Source organism: Zophobas morio, unplaced genomic scaffold, assembly GCF_036711695.1.
Source record: "Zophobas morio isolate AGI-343-1 ecotype UQ-CSIRO unplaced genomic scaffold, CSIRO_AGI_Zmor_V1 ptg000031l, whole genome shotgun sequence".
Lineage (NCBI taxonomy): Eukaryota > Metazoa > Arthropoda > Insecta > Coleoptera > Tenebrionidae > Zophobas > Zophobas morio.
In genome coordinates this window covers 12,692,612-12,717,353 of record NW_026972136.1, presented here as the reverse complement: position 1 = coordinate 12,717,353, position 24,742 = coordinate 12,692,612, and the positions used below count along the sequence as shown (strand labels likewise).

Here is a 24,742-nt window from a genome sequence, read left to right as displayed (position 1 = left end):
GATTTCTCAATTAATCTATTTTTTTATATTCCCATTTCTCCACTTCGTAATGTTTCGATTTTTCAATTCTTCAGTTCTTCAATTTTTCGATTATTCAGGTTTTTGATTTTTCAATTTTTCGATTTTTTAAGTTTGCGATTTTTAGACTGATTTTTTGACTTTTTTGTTTCTCAATTTTTTAATTTCCTAATTTTTTGATATTTCGTTCAATTTTGTGATTTTTCAGTTTTTCGATTTCTCAATTTTAACTTTTCAATTTTTGAAATTATTAATTTTTTTCGATTTTTTGAGTTTTCAGTTCTCTATATTTCAATTTTTCAATTTTCGGAATTTTTAAATTTTCGATTGTCCAATTTTTTTTTATTTTTCGATTTTCCAATTTTTCGATCTTTCGATTTTTGAATTAACCGATTGTTCAATTTCTCGATTTTTAAATTTTAGATTTTCCAATTTTTATTTTTTTGATTTTTTTATGTTTCGATTTCTCGATTTTACAATTTTCCCATATTTGAATTTTTCAGTGTTTTAAATTTTCGATTTCGAGGATTTACTGTGTTACAGTAGTCATCAGTCATTACTCATCAAGAACGATTATTGCTGTGCGTTAAAATGCCTACATACTGATAAGCACGTCCATACAAGACACATTTAAGGCTGTTTTAGTATAATTTTTGCAATTCTAAATTTATTTCTTGATGTCTAAATCGTATATATTTAAATGGTGATGAATATTTTGTGATACAATCTTAGGATAAAATGCATTTTAGTTTCAAAAATAATATGTATTTAATGATTTGACTACTGTTAATAAAAAAAAATACGTAAGAAGATGTTCATATTGAATTAATTTGGTGTTCATAGTTTGATGATAATCCATGTTATTCTGGAGGCAAATTAGATGACTTGTTACTTATTAATTAAAGTAGTGGTCGTTTAATTTCGTATACCTTTAAAGTGGACGAAGGGACGCGTATTTGTTAGCCATGCAGTTCATGGATAATAGGTATACCGCGATAATATTAAATTTTTGTTACCTTAACCTTGAAACAGGTATGCACTACATACACATATATTACAGTAAAGTCTTCAACACGTACGTTTGCTTATTTTGTGACTGCTCCCCGTACAACGTACTGATTAATACGTCCGTTTACTACCTTATCGACATCACGTGCTTACGGACTATTTTTACCCCCTTTCGTAAGGTACCGCCACTTCATAGTGAAGCGAGTGAGATGTAAAATATATATTCATTCTTTTCTACATGGGAAAGTGATTGTCCGTATAGGTTGTCCAACTATAATATACTTAAACAATGGTTATACTAAAGAACGAAAAATTAACCAGTTTTTTACACTTTTCAGCGATCGTCCCCGTCTTGCTAAAGGCGCTTCAAGATCCCTCAAACAAAACAAGCGTTTGCCTCCAAACACTTCTCGATACCCAATTCGTTCATTTCATTGACGCTCCGTCCCTCGCTCTCATAATGCCGGTAGTTCAACGCGCTTTTATGGACCGATCGACTGAAACGCGCAAAATGGCTGCCCAAATCATAGGCAACATGTATTCTCTTACCGACCAGAAAGACCTTCTTCCGTACCTTCCAACCATCATTCCCGGTCTCAAAACCTCTCTTTTGGACCCAGTCCCGGAAGTACGCAGCGTCAGCGCTCGTGCCCTGGGTGCCATGGTGCGTGGAATGGGTGAATCTAGCTTCGAAGACTTATTACCGTGGTTGATGCAAACTCTGACATCAGAAAGCAGTTCAGTGGATAGATCAGGAGCTGCACAAGGTCTTAGTGAAGTCGTTGGTGGATTGGGTGTAGAAAAATTGCACAAATTGATGCCAGAAATTATTGCTACAGCTGAGAGGACTGACATCGCTCCTCATGTCAAGGATGGCTACATTATGATGTTTATCTACATGCCGGTTGTGTTTACTAACGACTTCACCGTGTACATAGGGCAGATCATCAATCCGATATTGAAGGCCTTAGCGGATGAGAATGAATACGTGCGAGATACAGCGTTGAAGGCTGGACAGAGAATTGTAACGCTCTATGCAGATTCGGCAATTTTGTTGCTGCTGCCGGAGTTGGAGAAAGGGTTATTTGATGAAAACTGGAGGATTCGTTACAGGTATACTTATTGTCAACATTAATAATATTTTCTCACTAAATCTTTTTTTTTCAATTTTATTAGTTCGGTCCAACTCCTTGGCGACTTACTCTATCGCATTTCCGGAGTAACAGGGAAAATGAGCACTGAAACGGCGAGTGAAGATGATAATTTCGGTACAGAACAATCCCATCAAGCCATCATTAAATCCCTAGGTGCTGAACGTCGCAATCGCGTCCTGGCTGGTCTGTACATGGGTCGTTCTGATGTTGCTTTAATGGTACGTCAAGCGGCTCTTCACGTTTGGAAAGTGGTCGTCACAAACACGCCTCGTACTCTTCGTGAAATTCTACCAACCCTTTTCGGATTGCTGCTAGGTTGCCTAGCTAGCGACAGTTACGATAAACGACAAGTTGCTGCAAGAACTCTGGGCGATTTAGTGAGAAAACTGGGTGAAAGAGTGCTTCCTGAGATTATACCCATTCTAGAAAGAGGGTTGCAGTCGGATCAGCCCGATCAAAGGCAAGGTGTTTGCATTGGATTGTCGGAAATTATGGGTTCGACGTCGAAAGAGATGGTTTTGACCTTTGTTAATTCGTTGGTTCCAACCGTAAGGAAAGCGTTGTGTGATCCACTGCCGGAAGTAAGACAAGCAGCGGCTAAGACATTTGACAGCTTGCATTCAACGGTGGGAGCGAGAGCTCTGGATGATATTTTACCCACCATGCTTAATCAATTGGTAAGTTATAATTTATTTTAATGCCAGAAACATAAATTACAGTATTTTATGTTTAAATTCATAGGTTTTCAAAAATTCTTTATTTCCAAAATTCTGTCTTATTTATATATCCCCGTTTTCGATTTAACTAGATTTACAATCTATATAAAAGTAAGACCAATAATATTACTCAACATTTTTTTTTTATTATTCCAAAACACAATAACTTTTAATAAGTCAACTTTTGAGGAGGTTTTACAACTCTTTCACTTCGTGTAACATACATAATATTATTTGATATTTCTGATGTAATCAAGTAGTCTCTTTTTTAAATATTTATAATTTTTACGAAGTACTGAATTGTTTTCTAAATTTTTGACCAAATAAGATCTTGGAAATTTCAGTTTGTTTAATATCCTTGTACCCATGTCTTTTTAGAAAAATCTCAAATATGTATTATATTTTCTCCTTCCTTAAATTTTGTTACATTATTTTTTGCATTTTTATCATAGTACGTTTCCTGCTTTATTTTATTGTTTTCTCATGGTATTACTAACATCTTGTACTCTTGATATAACAACTCTCTTTTAATTGGTAACTTTGACCGTTAATATTCTAGACATAAGTAATTGTGATGATGAGACTCCTAAACCTGCCAGTGGAGTTGTTCTGTAGTTCAGTAAAAATAAGTTATAATCTCCTTGAAGAAAAATATATTTTTTCAGCATTTTCCTAGCAATTTGAACTTCTTTCTCCGCTAAACCGTTACTCTGGCTATGAAGAGGGCTAGATGTTGCAATAGTAAAGTGCCACTCATTTGCAAATTGTTTATAATCGAAACTATTAAATGGCATATTGTCTGACATAATTACTTCTGGAATTCCATATTTGCTACAAATTGTTTCTAAAATTGATATTACTGAATTACTTGTCTTGTCTTTTAATTTTTCTACTTCCAACCATCTAGAAAAATAATCAACTACTGTAAGATAATTTACACCATCAAATTCTGCAATATCCATTCTAATTGTTTGAAATGGATATTCTGGTGTTTCATGCTTCAACAATAGTTCTTTAACATTAGTTACACTGAATCTGTAACAAATCATGCACGACATACTCATTATTCCTGGCCAGTATACTGTTGCTTTTGCATTTAGTTTTGTCTTGGTGATGCCAAGATGTTTCATGTAAACTATTTAGCATTAATTTTCTTACATTTCTAGGTACAATTAACCTGTTTTCATAATATAATAACTGATTTTCCAAATAGATATGATTTTTTTAATTAATTTTTTAAGTTCCCCCTGACAATTATATTTTCTATCTGGTCAGCTATTTATACAAAATTCAATGATTTTATTTAACACTGGATCATCATTAGTTTGTTTTACAAATAATTTAAACTGTTGTTGTGTGAAGCTCATTTCCGCAACTCTGACAGTGTGTACAATGTCTTTCATAAATAATTCTTCATTTACATTTTCTTTAACGAAATTCCTAGACAACAAATCTGCAATATACACTGAGTTACAAAAAAAATGGCGCACTTCAATACAACATTTCGACTTTTTTTCTTAATGTGTCGACTTATTTCAGCAACAAGAAACTTCTGAAATGGTAAATTTTTGTAGGAAAGTATCGATTTTGCAATTAGGTTCCGTCCCTCGCTGTGACAACGAATGAAAAATTTATCACAATTAAGCTTGGGATGGATATGGGTGGGGCTTAATTTTTGGCTTGTTTTTTTCTTAATATTGTTTGTTTGAACAACGCGGTAGATACTCAAAAACAGGTCTTTTACTTCTTGTGGAAAAATAAGGATTTTGCAATTAAGCTCCGCCTCCTTGGCTCACGACGAATAAAAAATCATCACAATTGAGATAGGGCGGGTGGGCGGGGCTTATATTTTGCCTTTTTTTCTTAATATACGTAGCCATCTTTTCACAACAAGAAACTTAGAACATGATTAAAATAGTACATTTTTGCAAGGAAATATCGATTTTGCAATTATGGGGCGGAGCTCAATTGCAAAATCGATATTTTCATTTTTAACATGTTTCAGGTTCCACGTTGTGAAAAGAAGTCTACACATATTAAAACAAAAAGGCAAAATGTAAGCCCTATCTCAATTGCGATGATTTTTTTTTTATTCGCCGTGAACCAAGGGGGCAGATCTTAACTGCAAAATACTTATTTCTTTACAAGAAATTAAAAACATGGTTTTGAGCATCGTATTGTTCAAAAAATACTATGTAATAGTATAAAGAAAAAAGCAAAATATAAACCCCGCCCACCCACCCCATCGCAAATGTGACGATTTTTTTATTCTCAGAAACTTAAAACACGTTTAAAATGATAAATTTTTGTAAGGAAATATGGATTTTGCAATTAGTCTCCGCTCCTAGGTTTGCCAACGAATGAAAACTTCATTAGTATTTAGATCAGGGCACTTATGGCTGAGGCTGAATCTTTGGCTTTAATTTTTTCTAAATATATATACATAGTATTCTTTTAATAACACGACACTCAAAAACATGTCTTACGTAGTAATTTCTTGTAGAGAAATAATAAGGATTTTGCAATTAATTTCCGTTCCTTTGGCTTTTGACAATTAAAAAAATAATCATCACAAGAGAGAAAGGGTGGGTGGGCGGGCCTTAGATTAGGTCTTTTTTTTTTTGTTTATATACGTAGTCGTCTTTTCAGAACAAAAAACTTAAAACCGAGTTTTTTATTGTCGAGAGACGTTCGTTTAACGCTAAAGTTTTTATTGGTCAAATTAAAAACGATCAGTTACCCCATTTTCTCGAGAATGTGAGAAAACATCTTTATATAACAATGATAAAATAAGAATTATAACGTTCATAACATTTTGTTCGATTGTGGTTTAATTAATAATTTTAGTCCTGTTTTAAGAAGACAAATTCATTCAAATCAATAGAGAAATATGTATTTTGCAATTACGCTCCGCCCCTTCAGTCTAACAACGAATGAAAAATTCATCATAATTGAGATCGGGGCAGGTGGGTGGGGCTTAATCTTTGTTTCTTTAATACATATTTAGAATTTTCTTGCAGCAACAGGATAGTTAAACATGTTTTCAGATTCTTGTTGGGAAAAGACTTCGTATATTAAGAAAAAATTGAAAAATATAAGCCCCCACCCACCCACCCCTTCTCAATTCTAATGAATACTTTATTCATCGTCAGCTGAAGGGCGGAGTTTAGTTGTCAAATTCTTATTTCTCTACAAGAAATTACCATATGAAATATGTTTTTGAAAGGGTAGAATTTTTTAGAGAAATATTGATGTTACTCTTAAACTCCGCCCTTCGGTCTAATTAGGAATGAAAAACTCATTACAATTGAGATCGGGGCGGGAGGGTGATGCTTAATTTTTATTTTGTTTTATTTATTTTTTTAATACATAATATAGTTTTTTTTTTTCAACAACCGGATAATTAAACATATTGTCAGTTTTTTGTTGGGAAAAGAAGACTTCGCATGTTAAGAAAAAATGGACCAAGTATAACCCCCGCCCACCCACCCCTTCTCACTTGTGATAAATGCTTTATTCATCGTGAGCTGAAGGGCGGAGTTTAGTTACAAAATCCTCATTTCTCTGCAAGAAATTACAATATGAAATATGTTTTTAAAAGGGTAGAATTCTCTAGAGAAATATTATGTTACGATTACAGTCCGCCCCTCGTCTGATTAGGAATGAAAAACTCATCATAACTGATATCGCGGCTGGTGGGTGGGGCTTAATCTTTGTTTTTTTTTATATACATAGTTTTCTTTCAACAATTTTTTGTCGCAAAGAACAAGAGATATTATAATAAAAAACAAAGTCAATCTATTATTCAATAATTTTGGACTGTACTCCTAATGTAAGTTGTACTTTCTCGTTTTTCTCGAAAAACCGAAGAAATGAAAACCTGAAAAATCAAAAAATTACAAACACGTGAAATTTCATATCGAAAAACTGCAAATACTAAAAATTGAAACGTCCAAAACTGGAAAATTTAAAAATGAAAACTCGAAGAGATATCGTACAATTAAAGGAAAAAAAACCCAAAAAATTGAAAAATTGACGAAACGAAAAATTGAAAATAAGTGAAATTGAAAAAATAAAAAATTATTTATAAAATCGGGCCATTGAAAAATTGTAAAAAATAAAGAAAATCAAAAAACTGAAACGAAAAACTGCAAAATGTAGAAATTGAATTGAAAAGTTGAAAAATTGAAAAATTAAATTTAAATTTCAAAACTCGAAAAAACGACGGAACAAAAAAAAATGAAAAATTGAAGAAAAAATTTAAATAAAATAAGTTGCCACTGAGATTGAGACTGCTCAGTCGGCCAGCCAAATTTATCTGATTGATTCCCCATCACTTCGGCTGTGCCTAACTCTGGTAATGAGAGAATTTAAAGTCTACCTGTCATTTATTAAGCTTTATCACTCATTGATAATATTATTTCCGAGTATTTTAGAACATGCGACTTTTCTAACATTTAGTTAAACCAATTTTGGAATATTTTGACGTTATTTGGTTTTCACTTTATTAATTGTCTGAAAAGAGTGCAACGTAAATTAATTACCTAATTATTTTCCAAAGTGGGTGTTTAAAGGATAATTATTCTTATGAAATTTACTCGTGAGTACCTAGGCAATCATCGTGTTATGTAACGTTATATGTCCCAAGTTCCATCGTACAAACTTTATTTCCCACAGTCTTCTTGATAACATAACTAAGTAGATATGTTAATAAGTTCTGTGAGAATTTTGATTTTTTGGAGATAATTTGGCATGTTTTATTAATATTTTAAAAAACTTCAGTTACCCTAATTTTTAGTTGTGAGATAAATTTATTGTTGGGTTTACAATAAAACATATTATGTATTTAAACACCTTTTTCAGAATGACAAAGACACAGATGTCGTCGAATGGACTCTCGACGGTCTTCGTCAAGTAATGGCCATCAAATCTCGAGTAGTACTGCCCTACTTAGTCCCACAACTAACAGCTCCTCCCGCCAACACAAAAGCCCTCTCAATCCTCGCTTCAGTGGCCGGGGAAGCCCTCAACAAGTACCTTCCTCGCATTCTCCCTGCCCTGCAAACAACTCTGGCAGCATCTCGCGGTACGCCAGACGAAGCTCAACAGCTCGAGTATTGTCAAGCCGTCGTCTTGTCTGTTAGCGAGGAAGTGGGTATCAGAACCGTGATCGACACCATGCTCGAGAACACCCGGAACGAGAACGCTGACCAGCGGAGGGCCGCTGCGACGCTGCTGTGCGGTTTCTGTGCCAACTCAAAAGCCCAGTATACTGCACACGTGCCGCAGCTACTGAGAGGATTAATTCATTTGTGTACAGATAGTGATAAGGACGTGTTGCAAATGTCATGGGAGGCTCTGAATGCCGTCACGAAGACGTTGGATCCGAAGCTACAAACGACGTATGTGAGTGACGTCAGGCAGGCGGTGAGATACGCGATGTCGGATATGAAGGGGGCGCAGCTGTTGCCCGGATTTTGTTTGCCAAAAGGTAAGGAAATTCTCTAAATCGTCACCTTAGAACTGGTTTGCCGCATATCCAGATCGCGTCCGAGGGATTTTCGCCTCTACTGTTTAGTGCAGATTTGCCGCATGTCGCACTTGGGCGAAGCGAAACATAGTTTAGATTCAGTGCTGATTTGCCGCATGTCCAAGCAGAAATCGATACAGTACCGTTATCCGTTTTTACGTACTTCCTTGCTGTTTTGCTTTTCAGCGTTAGGTTTGGGGTTGGGAAAGAAATCGTATTCAACTTCACGCGCAGAACAATAAGAATAATGTGAAATAAATAAAAAAGAGACTTAACAATTTTGATGAATCTGAAATTAAAAAAAAACAACTGTAATTTGTGCAACTCTTTTTCTGTTGTTATAGATGTTACAAATATTTTCGATTTTTTTTTAAGGAAGATTGAGTTTCAAATTATTAGATTCGAAATTTTACAAATTTAAATTTTAAATAGATTTGTTGCTCGTTAAACAAATAATTTAATTTTTTACTTAACAGTAACATTTTTATTTAATGATTTCTCGGAAATGATTGAACTTATTTTCTCTAAAATTTTAGTCAACAAAATTCATAATGCTGCATACCTATATTCGTATTTGTAGAAATGATATTTCCACATCAATAATTACAGATAATAATAGATACATTTTTCAGAGATAATTAAGATTAAGATTTCTTAATCAACTTCACGCGCAGAACGAGTAATACGGCAAAGACTCATAATGTGAAATAAATGAAAAATTGAAACGATATTAGAAATCTCGTGGTGAAGTAGTTAACTAAGTATAACGAACAATGAATGTTAAGTTATTGATGTTTTGATTCGATTTTTTCTAAATATTTTTAAAATAAAGAGACTTATTTTTCTTTATTTTTATATAAAATCTACATTTGATAAAACTCATTGCAGTCATTCATTTTTCCTAAAAACTGTAGAATCCAAATATTGCATTGTTAATTTCCATTGTTAAGTGGTGAATTGTGAACGAAATACGGAGTACCAAATTTAAATGTGTTTTACAGAAAGGAACTATTTTTACAAAGGATAATAAAATGATATTTTCTTTGCATTGGCGGAGTAAAGGCGGCTCGTTGACTCGCTGCAGTCCTACTAAAATTGCAGCTTAATATGTAATTTTTTTATATAAAATATTCAAACTGATAAAGAACACTCGGGTAAAAATAGGTTGTTGTCTCAAACAATTAGATTCCAGTATTGTATTACATTACGTGGATATTGACTACAAGTAGCTATTGTCGGGCAACCAGAGAAAATTAGCAGTGATACTGTTTAAAACTGTAAATGCAGTATATTTGGATTTGGAAATAAATCATTCGTTTCCATGTCTTATGTATCAGTGACAATTATGTTGACTGCAACCCAAATCTATTTGATTACCCCTAACTCCATAATATCTAGTACTTAATATAGTTATACGCTTTTCAGTTGAAAATGAAAGAATTATTTGTACTGGTAGTTGTAAACAATTGTATAAATATTTCCGTTGGATTCCTTTGCGAACTCTTTGTCAATTATTATTTATGATACTATGGTATGATCCCAAACTGTTTAGAGAAGAAAGGGAGGCTGTGGTGTGCGCACGTAAACTTGTCCTATTTCTTTCCAATACATTAGCTCTCTGTCTATCATCTCCTACGTGCGCTTATCATAGACTCCTTTTATCTAAAAAGTATGCAGTATTTCCCGCGCAAACCAGCAGTCAGATCTCTAGATTGCCTGGCCTCGTGATTTGTCACGTTTTTTTAAATAACATACAGTTTTCTAAATTTGCTGAAGCACTACTAAACTACAAAAATAAATAAAATGGTAAATTATATTCTCAAATTATAACTCCGAATTAAACATGCCGTGAACCCTACTAAGTATAAATTAAACGTCATTGTTTGCTAACTACATAATTGATTAAACTTATTATTTTAAATAAGGTAAGGTATTAAACTAGACAGAGACTTGAATACTTTTTTTTACTAATTTTAATAATCCTTATAAATGAGTAGATATTTAATAATAAAGCAATACATATTATTATACCCAAAAAATGTATTTGCATGCTTTTGCATAAACTTCCTGCACTTATAATTTATGAACAGTATTTTGGACGATGCCCAATTAATTGATAAATAATAGTATGTTGATGTAAAAAGAGTATCATTACATTACTTCAAATTCTTTTAACTTTCTTTATGTAGTATATCCTGTTTCCAAAATCTCAAGAAATTAGGGTTATGGTAATTCAATTCAATCTGGATGCTTAGGGTAAAATCTCAATAAACAACAAATGAAAAAGTATGTTATTTTTTAAAATTTATATAACATTTTTTGCTGTAAAAGTTGGAGATGACGTTATATGATGGGGAGGATGATTACAAACAGCGTTTTATCAACCGGAAACGAGAGATCTATGTTTTCGTATTATAGGAGTCATGAAACGTTGAGAAGCCATAAAAGTAGCCAGTCGCCCGATGAACCTGATTACAATACTTTCTTAGCTTACGCTCGAGACATAAAAAAAATAAACAATAACATTTGGATTTAATAGCTTTTGATATCTGGTATACCTAAACAGTGAGTCAATTTTATGCGGCTATTATTACCATTACATATAACCATCCACTTAAATTAATTAAATTAATTGGTAAAAATACCCATAAATAAGTTATTGTAAAGTTATTTTTATTTACACGCGTATAATTGCACAACAATAATTGTTAGACAAATAGAATGATAAAGAAAGGCAATGTCATATTAAAAAACAAATTACCCGTTTCGATGTAAGGTACCTTATATAAGTTAACAACATACATCTATTTAGTTATAGGTAAAATTCTAATACGGAATTTATTCTTGAAGTAAGTCGTAAATTGTAAATTGCTATAAATTCGGAAATAATTCTTTTTAAAAGATACAAGTCAAAAATGTATTAGGCATGATTGTTAAGAAACATTCCAATTCTGTTTCAAATTTGCAAGCATTTTATGTCAAAAGCTGATTTTTGTAAACGTTCCAGTAATAAATTTCGAAGCAAAATCCACCGAAACAGATTTTGCTTCGAAATTTTAATTTTCATATTACTTTTACAACATTTTAATTTAAAAAATTAAAAATGTATCTATTATTTGTGATTATTGATGTAGAAATATCGTTTCTACAAATAAGAATACTACAAAAAATTGTGAACTCTTTTACTGGTATGCAGCGTTATAAATCTTGTTCACTAAAACTTTGGAGAAAATAAGTTCAATCATTCCCGAGAAAAAATTAAAGAAAAATGTTACTGTTTAGTAAAAAATTAAATTATTTGTTTATCGAACAACAAATCTATTTGAAATTTAAATTTGTAAAATTTCGAATCTAATAATTTGAAAATATTTGTAACATCTATAACAGAAAAAGAGTTGCACAAATTACAGTTGTTTTTTTTTTAATTTCAGATTCATCAAAATTGTTAAGTCTCTTTTTTATTTATTTCACATTATTCTTATTGTTCTGCGCGTGAAGTTGAATACGATTTCTTTCCCAACCCCAAACCTAACGCTGCAAAGCAAAACAGCAAGGAAGTACGTAAAAACGGATAACGGTACTGTATCGATTTCTGCTTGGACATGCGGCAAATCAGCACTGAATCTAAACTATGTTTCGCTTCGCCCAAGTGCGACATGCGGCAAATCTGCACCAAACAGTAGAGGCGAAAATCCCTCGGACGCGATCTGGATATGCGGCAAACCAGTTCTAAGGTGACGAAATAACTCTCGACTAATTTTTTTGTTAGGTATAGCACCAATTTTGCCAATCTTCCGTGAGGCAATTCTGAACGGAGACGGTGATGAAAAAGAAACAGCCGCCCAAGGTTTAGGAGAAGTAATTAAAGTGACTAGCGCTCAAGCACTTCAGCCGAGTGTAGTCGCCATCACAGGACCACTGATTAGAATTCTAGGAGACCGATTTAGCGCAAACGTAAAGACGGCGGTTTTGGAAACCTTGGCGATTTTGCTAGCGAAGGTAAGATATCACAGATTTTTAAAACTTGTAATAAACAAAACAAATTAGGTCGGCGTGATGTTGAAACAATTTCTGCCACAACTGCAAACCACTTTTGTAAAAGCCTTGAACGATCCCAATCGTGTGGTTAGATTGAAGTCTGCTGCTGCTTTGAGTTACTTAATCGTTATTCATCAGAGGGCGGATCCTCTGTTTATGGAATTACACAATACTGTCAAAAATACGGACGACTTCGCTATTAAGTAAGATTCGTATTATATTGCTCAAAGTTTTATCTGTACTTATACGAATTTTTTATGAAGAGAGACCACGCTACATGCTCTACGAGGTATAATTACGCCTGCCGGGGACAAAATGTCTGACACAGTGAAAAAACAAATACATTCAACACTAATATCGCTTCTGGGTTGCCAAGAAGATGTAACTAGGACCTGTGCTGCCGGTTGTTTGGGTGCCATTTGTCGTTGGTTATCACCTGATCAGTTGGACACAACCTTTACAGAACATCTATTAAGTAATTTTTACGAAATATGTTTCTGTTGTTTAATTTAATTGTAACTTTATCAGTTGATGACGTTCAAACGGATTGGACGTTGCGACACGGCCGAGGCGCTGCCTTATCCGTAGCTTTGAAAGAAACACCGTCGAGCATTTGGCAAGAACAATACAAAACAAGACTGATTCAAACCATTTTGAGTGAACTTTCAGCGGACAGAGTTATAATAACGCAAGCAGCTGTCCGCTCTTGCGGTTATCTGCTTCAGTACTTGATGTTGAATGATGAAGCTTTACCTACAGGATTATTGGGTCCTTTTGTCAGGGTAAGTTACAGCAAAATATCCTCATTAACTTTGCTTAAATTTAGAGTTTAAAACTTCTGCCGTTTTCAGACAATGAATAATAACAATAACGATGTTAAACAACTTTTGGCAAGGGTTTGTATTCATCTAGCGAAGACTGTACCACAGGAGAAGATGTCGTCCGATTTGTTAAAACTATTACTACCAACATTAGTCAATGGAACTAAAGAAAAGAACGGTTACGTAAAAGCTAATTCAGAGATTGCTTTAATTGCAGTTTTGAGGTTAAAAGACGGTGACGCCATGCAGCAGGTAAGATTAGTGATTTCTAAAGACTTTTTATGCAGTGCATATTTTTACTTGCTTTTATGTTTTTTCGATCTTTCATGACCACCAGAGTATCAGGGATAGGAACAATTATTTTTAAAAAGTAATGCATTACAATTACTCATTACTTGAAAAGGAATTGAATTACAGTAATGAATTATTTGTAAATGAATTGCTTCCAACCACTGGATTGTAAACAGCGCATCTGGGGTCATAAAAATTCCTCAATTTTTTTCGGTGAACGGATGAACCGGCGTCAATAGCACCCCCCAATCCATGCGCCATGGGAACGCAAATGTCAATTATTATTTTATCATTATTAAATATCGCCGGGCGTATGCTCTAATTTCAAGAAAATAGGGGGACTGTGATAACCCAAACATGTCGCCTTAAATTGACACGTGAAAAAAAAATTGAAAGCCCGCGAAAAATAAAAAATGTGACTAAGTTGCGCAGGTTGAAGACCTTCTTAGTGCTCAGCTACAAAAAAAAATTGTATGACTTTGAATGAAATCAAATTAAACGTTCTGAATCAGTGCGAATATTTAAAGATCACAAATTTAATAAAAACAAGAAAAATCTGAATTAAAGTAACTACATACATGCAAATACACAAGTCATTACAGAAGTCTGGCGACAAATTTAAAATTATGGCAATCAACAAAAGAACAAAATTTTAATAAACAAACTATGCAGCGGCAGCGGTACCAGAGCGCTATAAGAGTGTGGCGATCGAACTATGTCAATTTCATTCTAGACCACAACAAAAATAGCACGAGCGGAGTTTGGGCCTCCTGGTCGTGGCTGTTCTCCTACCCATGACGATGATTCTATCCACAGACCATTAAACAAATAGGAAGACAGTTCATTGCCATTTAATCGTATAGTCTAGGAAGCGACACTAGCGCTGCGCGAGCGGCTGGAGCAAACACTCATTCGCTTATACTCGTGTAAATTTCGTAATAGATCGTGTTTACTGTCAACAAATATCTCCTTTAACGTCATTCAAATTCAAACGCCAAATTATAATTTTTTCAAAAGGTTTTCAGTAGTAAGTTTGGTGGCTATTATATCTGCTATTTTTAAGTCATATTAATATAGTTTTACTTGCTTCAGATACAACGGAAATGAAAATTATTAATAAATATCGATGCAAAGTTCCAAATTGTCCGTCAGTATACGCAACAGGAATCAACAAGAACAAAAATAAACATTTTTTTATTTTTCCTAAATCCAGTTCAAAAACAAAAGTGGATAGATACCATTAATGCCTCCTGCACAGAAAAAATTGTTGTTAATTGTAAAAAAGCTTACATTTGTGAAGATCATTTCAGTAAAAATTACTTTACGAGCACCGCACAAACGAACCTTCATAAATACGCAATTCCCACTATTTTTAAGGACAGTAGTCAAGCTGTGATTAATACTAATGGTGATGGGTATTCCAGTAAAAGTGAACAAAAAAATTATAAAATTTTTATTTTTTTAGTCGGAACTATTCCGGAATCTGAGTATGATGGTAGCGTAAATTCACAAAGACGCAAACGCCATTGCGATACTCTCACGACAATATCACATACTCCGAAAAAAAGAAAATATTCACCCAGTGTTTTGAAAAAGGTAGGATGCAAAAGAGTGGACGACTTAACTCCTAGAGAGCAAACTTTATTTAGAATAACAAAACGCCAGAAACAGGCAATAAACAGATTAAATTTAAAATTATGTAAATAAAAAAAAAACTTGGATCTTCTAAAACGTGCTCCCCAAAATCATCTAATTAACATTTTACAAGAAAATTGCAATTCTGTAAGTGCAAGCTTCATAAAATCCCAATTTGATAACATGAAAAAAAAAATTCCTAGATGGTCAACTGAAAATAAAATATTTGCCTTGGCTATGTACAAAAGAGGTCCAAAATGTTATCGCTTTTTAAAACATTTTTTCAGACTTCCGTCAAAAACAACTTTGTACAAATTTTTGAAAAATATACCTTTTGAATGTGGCGTGAATGACGAACTATTTGATAAGTTAAAAATGAGAATTGAGAAACTGAAACCAAGAGATCGATTATGCAAGCTTATGTTTGATGAAGTGTCTTTATCTACAAATTTAACCTATTCGAGATCTACTGACAAAATTATTGGTTTTGAGGATTTGGGATCTTTAGGACGAAATAAAAATTATGCTAACCATGCGTTAGTATTTATGATACAAGGTATTAGTTCCGGATGGAAACAATCAATAGCGTACTATTTTGTTAAGGACTCTATTAAAAGTATAAAATTAAAACTAATAATTAAAGAAATTATTGGCAAACTTAATGTGGCCGGCGCAAAAGTCATATGCACCGTTTGTGATCAGGCCAGTTCGAATGTAAAGGCTCTACGTTTGTTAAAAGAAGAATCAAATGTAGAGTATAAGGAACCATACTTTAAGGTAAATTAAAAAAAAATTGTATGTTTATATGATAGTCCCCATTTATTGAAATCATTAAGAAATGCTCTCCTTAAATATACGATTTATTATGATGAAACCAAGAAAGCTAAATTTATGTATTTGAGACAAGCTTATCAATTTGATAGTACTCGAAGATTTCAAACTTTGCATAAAATCCGAGAACCCTTTCTTTACGTGAACAGATATAGATTATTAAAGATGAAAGTGTCAATTGCAGCAAAAACACTTAGTGCCAGTATGGCAGCTGCACTTGAAACTCTAATAGATTCAAAAGAAAATATTCCTTCAGAAGCAATCGAAACGGCTTTCTTTGTAAAAGACGCAAATGATTTATTCGACAGTTTCAACTCCACTGGTATTAATATGCGTAACAACCACTGCAATCCAAAGCTAAGATGTGCTTTAACAAAGAAATCTGGTCATTTTGATTTTTGGAATAAAATGGAAAAAAAAATCGAAAGTTGGAAATTTTATGACGAAGTACGTGGTCAATTCAAAACAACTATGCCCTTTAAAGAAGGTTGGTTAAATAACATTCGTGGAATTAGACTTCTTTGGCAGATGTGTGAAAAAAATGAATTCAAATTTTTGCGAACAAGAATGTTGAATCAGGATCCTCTAGAAAATTTATTTTCAGTGATACGACAATACGGTTCAGGAAATAGTAATCCATCGTGTTTTCAATTTATATCGGCGTTAAAAACAAGTATTTTGAATAATTTGATAGCATATCAAGCATATGGTAAGGATTGTGAAGAAGATGTAGGGAAACTTCTCGATAATCTTAGAATATTTTTATCCTCGTCATCAAAACCAACAAATTTTCAGTTTACAGAAAATATCAATGAGTTGGTAAATTTAGAAAATTCTAGCTCAACTAATAGAGCTGCATTTAAAGATTTATATGATCTTCAGGCTATTACATATGTTTGTGGCTTTTTAATAAAAAAATTAAAAGCTATCACATGTAAAGACTGTAAAAATTGTATAATTGCACAAAAAACCGAAGAACATCATATTTTCACTCTTTACAAAGAACAGGATCAAAAATTAAGGTTGAAATATGCTACAAAAGAATTTGTAACATGCTTAGCTGAGATTTACGATACCATAGTCTTCTTTTTAGATAATTTTGGAGTAGTTCCAAATATTGCAAGAAATTTAAAAGAACATATAACAGCAACAATTAACTTTACTTGGATTAACTGTGACATTCATATTGCTGATTTAAGAACGGAAATTATTAATTTGGCAGTGCGTCTAATAATAAATAAAAAATTGACCAATCTGCAAAAACAATTTGAAGTACATAATCGTAGAAGAATTAATAATTCAAATAGGTTTTAAAATTAACACCTACCCGTAGTTTCAAGAGTTTTTTTTTAAGCAGTTTGTAATTAAATTATTTTTTTTAGGTATTTCGAAATGAAATTGTTTTTCTTTGAGAGTTGTTTTGTAATTTTGTCATTGTTATCAAATATATGTTTTTCATTACTGAATTTAGTTTCATTTTTATAGAATTAAAATTGTAATTAAAAATAAAATTACTACTATAGTAATTATAATCTAGTAATCAGTGGATTTAATTCATGCAGGAGCTCGAGCAGCGCTGTAATCGCCACATTAAATCGTAGTGGTTTTTGAACGTCTTTCTATTTGCTTAATGGTCTGTGATTCTATCTATCGCAAGCATTGCCGCAAAGCACATCTCCATTACGAACATGCCGTACGAGCAGGCCGTTACGGTCGTAAACTAGCGGTGGAATCCGGGCTATCACGAAGCCGACAGCGTCACGTCATCTCGACCGCCCCTGAATTCTATTCTAAACCTGCATCCTTTGTGCAGTTGGTGCGATAAACGCCGCCAGCTCGACTAGGAACCGCGCTCTCCGCTTCGTCCACGTATTTCAGTGTTATTTAACCTCAATTACACTTAAATGTTCAATTTCTATGACTCTGATATTAAACTACAACTGAATAAGTGTCAAAGTTTCAAAAAGAGCAATATGTTTAAATAAATTATATTAATAATTTATATAAATAATAAAATATATAAAAGGCAATGTCCCGACTGACATATCAATGCCCAGCCCAAACCGCTAATGCTAGAAAGTTGAAATTTGGAGAGAATGTTCATTTTATGCTGGAGGCATCGTTTAAGAAGGGATTTTTCGAAATTCATCTCCTAAGGGGGTGAAAATGGGTGATAAAATTTGTATAGGACCAATATTTTCTACTGTAAATTTACATCGTTACGTGAAACCTGGTACATTTTAATTCTCTTCAATACAAATAAGGAAATACGTATTTAAGAATTTTCGAAGATTCGACCCCTAAGGGGGTGAAAAGTGGTGTCTAAGTTTGGGCCGCTGAGTTTGTATCGGAACAATATTTCTACTATAAATTGAAATTTTTTCGTGAAACTTGGTATTAATGTTCTTCAACACAAATAATGAAAGCCGTCTTTAAGCATTTTCTAAAATTCAACCCCTAAGGGGGCGAAATGTGGAGGCTAAGTTTATATGAGAAAATATTTCTATTGTATTTTTACATTTTTACGTGAAATTTGGTACTAATGCTCTTCAACACATGGTAATGAAACACGTATTTAAACATTTTCCGAAATTCAACCCCTAAGGGGGTGAAAAATGGTGGCTAACTTTATATCGGAAAATTATTTCTATTGTAAATTTTTGACATGGAATTTAGTATTAATACATAGTGAAACACGTAAGTAAGCATTTTCCGAGATTCAACCCCTAAGGGGGTGAAAAGTACTGGTTAACTTTGTATGGGAAAAGTACTTATATTGTAAATTTAAATTTTTGCATGAAACTTGATATTAAATTAATGCTCTTCAATACGCAGAGTGAAACCCGCATTTAAGGATTTTCCAAGATTCAACCCATAAGGGAGTGAAATGTGGAGGCTAAATTTGTATGGGAAAATATTTCTATTGCATATTTAGATTTTTATGTGAAACTTGGTATTAATGCTCTTCGACACAAAATAATAATGAAACACGTATTACATTTTCCGAGATTCAACCCCTAATGGGGTAAAAAAGGGTGTGGCTAAGTTTGTATGGGAAAAATATTTTTATCGAGATGTTTACTTAAAATTAAAAGGGGTGAAATATGGTGGCTAGATTTGTGTGGGAATATTTCTATTGTAAATTTAAATTTTTACATGAAACTTGACATTAATTGTCTCCAACACAAATAATGAGACATCTATTTAAGCATTTTCCGAGATTCAACTCCTAAGGGGGTGAAAAGTACTGGCTAACTTTGTGTGGGAAAAATATTTCTATTCTAAAATTAAATTTTTACGTGAAACTTGGTATTAGTGCTTTTAAACACAAATAATGAAACACGTATTTAAGCATTTTCCGAGATACAACCCCTAAGGGGGTGAAAAATGGTGGCTAAGTTTGTATGGGAAAACTATTTGTATTGTAAATTGTATTGTTACGTGAAACTTGATATTAATGCTCTTCAATACAAATAATGAAGCACGTATTTAAGCATTTTCCGAAATTCAACCCGTAAGGGGGTGAAAAGTGGTGGCAAAGTTTGTATGGGAAAAATATTTCTCCTTTAAATTTTTACGGGGAACTTGGTACCCTGCCAAGTGAAAGAAAAACTAGCAAAGATTTGTAGAAACAAAAAAAAAAAGATCTGGTGTGAAGTGAAACTTGTGCAGATAAAAAAGTTACATGAGGTCAGGAACTGCAGAGCATGAAAATTTATGTTCAATTGAAATTATACAGAAAATTACTGAAGTTAAAATTATGAGATAGAAAAAATACATGAGGTGAAAAATTGCAAAACTAGCAAAATTACATGAGTTTAATATTTTATGCATTATTGGCCATCGTTTTACATTTCTCCAAACAAACAAAAAAAAAAACAACATAACAGGCAATCTGCAGGTTAAAAAAATATGCGTCAAAACTTAAAGGAATAAAATGCACGTCCCACAATGTTGTTAATTTGTTCAATAAGATTTTACAGTTCAAACAAGTGCTCGGTTTGAAAACACTCTTTTAACATGGCCGCTGCCAGAACAAAGAATTTACCTGATGTTAAATTATGCCACACTTTATCAACGATTCAAACAAAGAGTTTACATAATGTGAACATGATCCAAGTGATTGGTTACTTAAAACAATTAGCTTTGGAAGTTTATATCGTGGACTGAGGACTGTTTATCCGAAACAAAACACATGATAAATAAACACAAAATGCGTCCAGCGTTGCGAGGAGTATGCGCCTCGGTGATCTAATTTGCAACGTTGCGAGGAAAATGCGTCTCGGTGCTGTGATGATGATTACGATGATAATAACTGCCTAAGGATGAAAATTGATCCCTCAGCCCCTCAGTTCACGATATCATGAATTCTGCCACACTTTTCTACGGTCTGTTCCCAACGTTAGGTTAATTTAACTACTGTAAATGAATTATGTATATTGTGTGAGGAATTAAGAAGTGTTATAATGTAACACTTAAGTATTAACATCCAGAAACTTATTCATAACTTTGTAAATAAAGGTGAATCCTGACTAAGTGAATAAATCTAATGTCGGTTAAATTGTCTTAGAACCAGTTAATGATTAAAATCTTAACATGATCTGTGAATTTACAAACAATAAAACAAATTTACACCACACATTAGCGTCGGTTGAAAATTCACCTATTTCCGCTTGGAAAAAACCGCAAGAATTATTTATGCGCCTTGGGGAAACTGGCGTCGTCGTCGTTACGATTAATTGTCGTTAAATAAAGGCTTCCTCCCTTTTATTAACCACCAAACCAACTAAACTTAACTAACTCACCACGTGGTTACACTCACAATAAACACCAAAAGTGACCCTCTCCCCACCCTCTACAAAATAAGCACCGTCTCACTACTAACCCTCTAATTAAAATTCCAAGCAGAACTATCCACTACCGAAAAAGCGTTAACGTGCACATGGTTGCCTATGTCATTGATTAAATACATATAGATAGACCCATGCTATTGTTTGGAGCGAACAGGCCAACGGCGGGCGAACAAGAGATGGCGCACCAACAGTCGGCCGTCAAACGCCGGCGAAAAGCTTGGACACCAATCGCGCGCGTAGATAACCCAAATCGCAGCAACAATACATTTAATAAAGCTACCACTCGACAGAGGGCGACGAAAACAATGTGTAAAAATCTCATAGTAACCATTTATATAATTTGCAACGTTGCCAGATGAGCCTAGCACAACTTTGCCGTTATTTCTAGTCGATTAGATTTTATTTCGTTTAAAAGTTTCTGGTGAATAAATGGAATTATTATAATGAATAAACAATACAAACAAATTATTACTTGTTATTTTAAATACTTGTTAGTGTTGATGAAAACATAAATGGTAATTAAAGTTATTCTAAATACGGTCCGGTCCGGTAGCTCAAATTTTACAGTACGAGTAATATGTTTCAGGACGAGTAGGTAGCCGAGTCTTTAATTTCGAAACGAGTACTGTGAAAAGAGTTACCGGACGTATGTTGTTATGTATTTTATTTCATACTGTCAACATACTTTTTTATTCGATAAAATTATTATTATTTTGAGAAAAAATCCAAATCGAGTCACTTTTTCTGACATCGTTAGCAACCGCTCTTTGGTAAATGTTTTCTAAATTTACATTTGTATTTACAATAACAGGTAAAGCAAAAGAGACCCAAAAGGGTCAGTGGCCGCTTCCGGAAATGGAACACTTGTCCTTTTTGGCTCAATTTTATCGGACTTGTCCGTTTTTTTGATTTTACCGGAATAGTTCGATCCAGTAAAACGTCAAACTTGACATAGTATAAAGTAAAATAAATAAATTTTATTCAATTTTGACATGTAAACAAACGTTTATTTTGCCGTCAGTAGGCCACTAAAGCTTTGGTTTATCCGGTAGCACCATAAAATTTTTAAACCGCTAGCGAAATAAAATTTTTATTTTGCTGTTTTAAAACCATGGTTACCATTTCTGTAATTTCTCCAATGCCTTGCTGCTCTTTCCATCTAAGGAACTTTTGATACACTTTCTGATTTGCTCTTTTTTGGGAGCAGTTTTGCCGTTGGAATCTTGCATGATTTTGCAATTTTTCGATAATTTTAGTTTGTTTAAAATAAACAAACACCGTCGCCAGAGTCACATACTACACACACACACCTGATATTGTAACCTAAATTCTACGCATATAAAACTTTTATTTGGTCGCTGTCAATTCTGACGTTTCTCGAATGTGAACTTTGAATCACCAATTTTTTCACAATTTGGGACTTGGGGTTGTCAAAATTGAATAAAAGTTTGTATTACACTCGCGGTTAAAATGAATGTGTATCTCGTGGTCTTAAGGCGCTCATTAAACATTCACTTTAACCGCTTGTATAATAAATAACTATTATGATGTAAATACAATTGAGTATATCGATAATTCGCTACTGAAAATTTATTGAAATATAATTTGTGTTAAAAAAAGATTTTTGTGGTTTTATGGTTTATTAACATAATTTACTTATTTGAAATTAAATATTTTTAATACATAGCACAAGTTCTTGATATTCTTTATTTTTATTCCAAGTAATAATTGTGTTTCCTTTAGTTTTAATCAAGAAAATGTTTCGGTTATTATCTAACATACTTTTGTACATTAAGAAACTCCATTCCACGTCACAGGACGTTACAGGACAATATTTAAATAAATAAAGAAGTCGTTTTATGTGTTTTAAAATTCACTCTGATTTCCGGACTTTAGACTTTTTGGTGTTTCACTTCGGCACAAGAACTAGTCGTATCTCAAAGAAAACAAACAGTGGAATATACCATATTGTACCTATATTTCATAGTAAAAATGTCTAAATTTTTTTATGAAGAGACAGACTGTTCTAGGAAACTTTACTAAATCTTTTCATTTACGAGCTATTGAAAGTCCGCCGGTCTCACTGATACTTCTTACTTGGCTCCTACGAATGAAGCGAAAAATGCACAGATTGAAAACATAGTAAATGGGGTAGTATGTATGCGTGATATGTCGTTAGACATTAAGTATTTTGCAAATAAAATTTATTTCATTGAAAACAGAAACAATAAAAAACATATCTGTACAAGTTTGGAATCGATATGGCCAGTTGTTTAGAATATGCAAATATGCTTTTGTTCGTATTTACAATTATTACGAAACAGGTTATCAAATAATCTATTTTCACATGGCGAGACTTTCAAGCGGCCGAAGAATTAAAAACCCTAAATTTTCACTGAAGAAACAAACTCTTCCAAGAAAATTACCAAATCTTTTAGTTTACGCACTATTGGACGAGCACTCCTTAAAACGGTCAGTATACCTAATCGCATTATTCCATTGATACCTACCTACCGAAAACGTTGCCAGATGAGCCTAACACAAATTTGCGGATATTTCTCGTCAACCAGATATTATTTCATTTAGAAGTTTCTGGTAAATAAATGGGATTATTGTAATGAACACATAAAACAAATAAATTGTGATTATTATTTGTTGTTTTAACCCATTAGACGCTTATAGGCTTATAAGCATACTTTTCTTGAAAAATCGGTAATAAATTCAGTGAAACATCTTTGTGCCTTAATTCTTATTGGTAAACTGGGATTTTGAATAGAGGTCGCAGGAAAATTTTGTATGGTTTTATGGTTTATTTACATAATTTTCTTATTTACAATGAATGTTTTTGATATATAATACAAGTTCTTGATATTATTTATTTTAATTACATTTAATAAACCATAAAACCACAAAAATCTTTTTTTAACACAAATTATATTTCAATAAATTTTCAGTAGCGAATTATTATCGATACACTTAATTGTGTTTACATCATAAAATTTATTTATTTTACTTCATACTATGTCAAGTTTGACGTTTTACTGGATCGAACTATTCCGGTAAAATAAAAAAAACGGACAAGTCCGATAAAATTGAGCCAAAAACACGGAGGTAGAAGAGACACTCTTCTACCTCCGTGGCCAAAAAGGACAAGTCTTCCATTTCCGGAAGCGGCCACTGACCCTTTTGGGTCTCTTTTGCTTTACCTGTTATTGTAAATACAAATGTAAATTTAGTACTTCTGTAACCGTCCTGTATTAAACATCGAAACCGAACGCTGTCTATTATCTCGCACGCAAGAAAACAAAGGTCCTTGGAGCAATATCAAAGTACAATTCGGTATCACATTGTCGTATCAACCACATTACAAAAAATACTGGTAGGACGAGCCGAGTTGCACAAACATTGGTACTTCGAGACGGATTGCACAAAACATTCGTCCATCGAGTCGGATTATACAAAACAATAAAGTCCTGTAAAGTGTTATAAGTACTATGTGTTTAAACATATGATGCTGATTTGCACGAATAAACAAATTAAAACATTTACCAAAGAGCGGTTGCTAACGATGTCAGAAAAAGTGACTCGATTTGGATTTTTTCTCAAAATAATAATAATATTATCGAATAAAAAAGTATGTTGACAGTATGAAATAAAATACATAACAACATACGTCCGGTAACTCTTTTCGCAGTACTCGTTTCGAAATTAAAGACTCGGCTACCTACTCGTCCTGAAACATATCACTCGTACTGTAAAATTTGAGCTACCGGACCGGACCGTATTTAGAATAACTTTAATTACCATTTATGTTTTCATCAACACTAACAAGTATTTAAAATAACAA

At 33.1% G+C, this 24,742-nt stretch overlaps 2 protein-coding genes across 4 annotated transcripts in view; both read left to right on the top strand.

The window, feature by feature from the left end:
* Positions 1-24,742, top strand: part of LOC135139664 (stalled ribosome sensor GCN1) — a 56,978-nt gene that overhangs the window by 31,323 nt on the left and 913 nt on the right. Inside the window, exons 15-22 of the mRNA XM_064069969.1 lie at positions 1,365-2,139; positions 2,203-2,857; positions 7,760-8,387; positions 12,196-12,425; positions 12,474-12,667; positions 12,728-12,939; positions 12,993-13,246; positions 13,316-13,537. Of these exons, the coding sequence (XP_063926039.1) occupies positions 1,365-2,139; positions 2,203-2,857; positions 7,760-8,387; positions 12,196-12,425; positions 12,474-12,667; positions 12,728-12,939; positions 12,993-13,246; positions 13,316-13,537 (3,170 nt within the window). The remainder of the gene's footprint in view (positions 1-1,364; positions 2,140-2,202; positions 2,858-7,759; positions 8,388-12,195; positions 12,426-12,473; positions 12,668-12,727; positions 12,940-12,992; positions 13,247-13,315; positions 13,538-24,742) is intronic.
* LOC135139671 (uncharacterized) lies at positions 13,567-17,401 on the top strand. 3 transcript variants are annotated; one of them, XM_064069986.1, is made up of 2 exons: positions 13,567-14,603; positions 14,669-17,401. In XM_064069986.1, exon 2 carries the CDS (start codon positions 16,103-16,105, stop codon positions 17,354-17,356), a length of 1,254 nt encoding a protein of 417 aa, XP_063926056.1. In that variant the 5' UTR covers positions 13,567-14,603; positions 14,669-16,102; the 3' UTR covers positions 17,357-17,401. The 3 variants fall into 3 exon arrangements, with proteins under 3 accessions (XP_063926056.1, XP_063926055.1, XP_063926054.1); XM_064069985.1 differs by having other exon boundaries at positions 14,654-17,401; XM_064069984.1 differs by having other exon boundaries at positions 13,567-14,984; positions 15,042-17,401.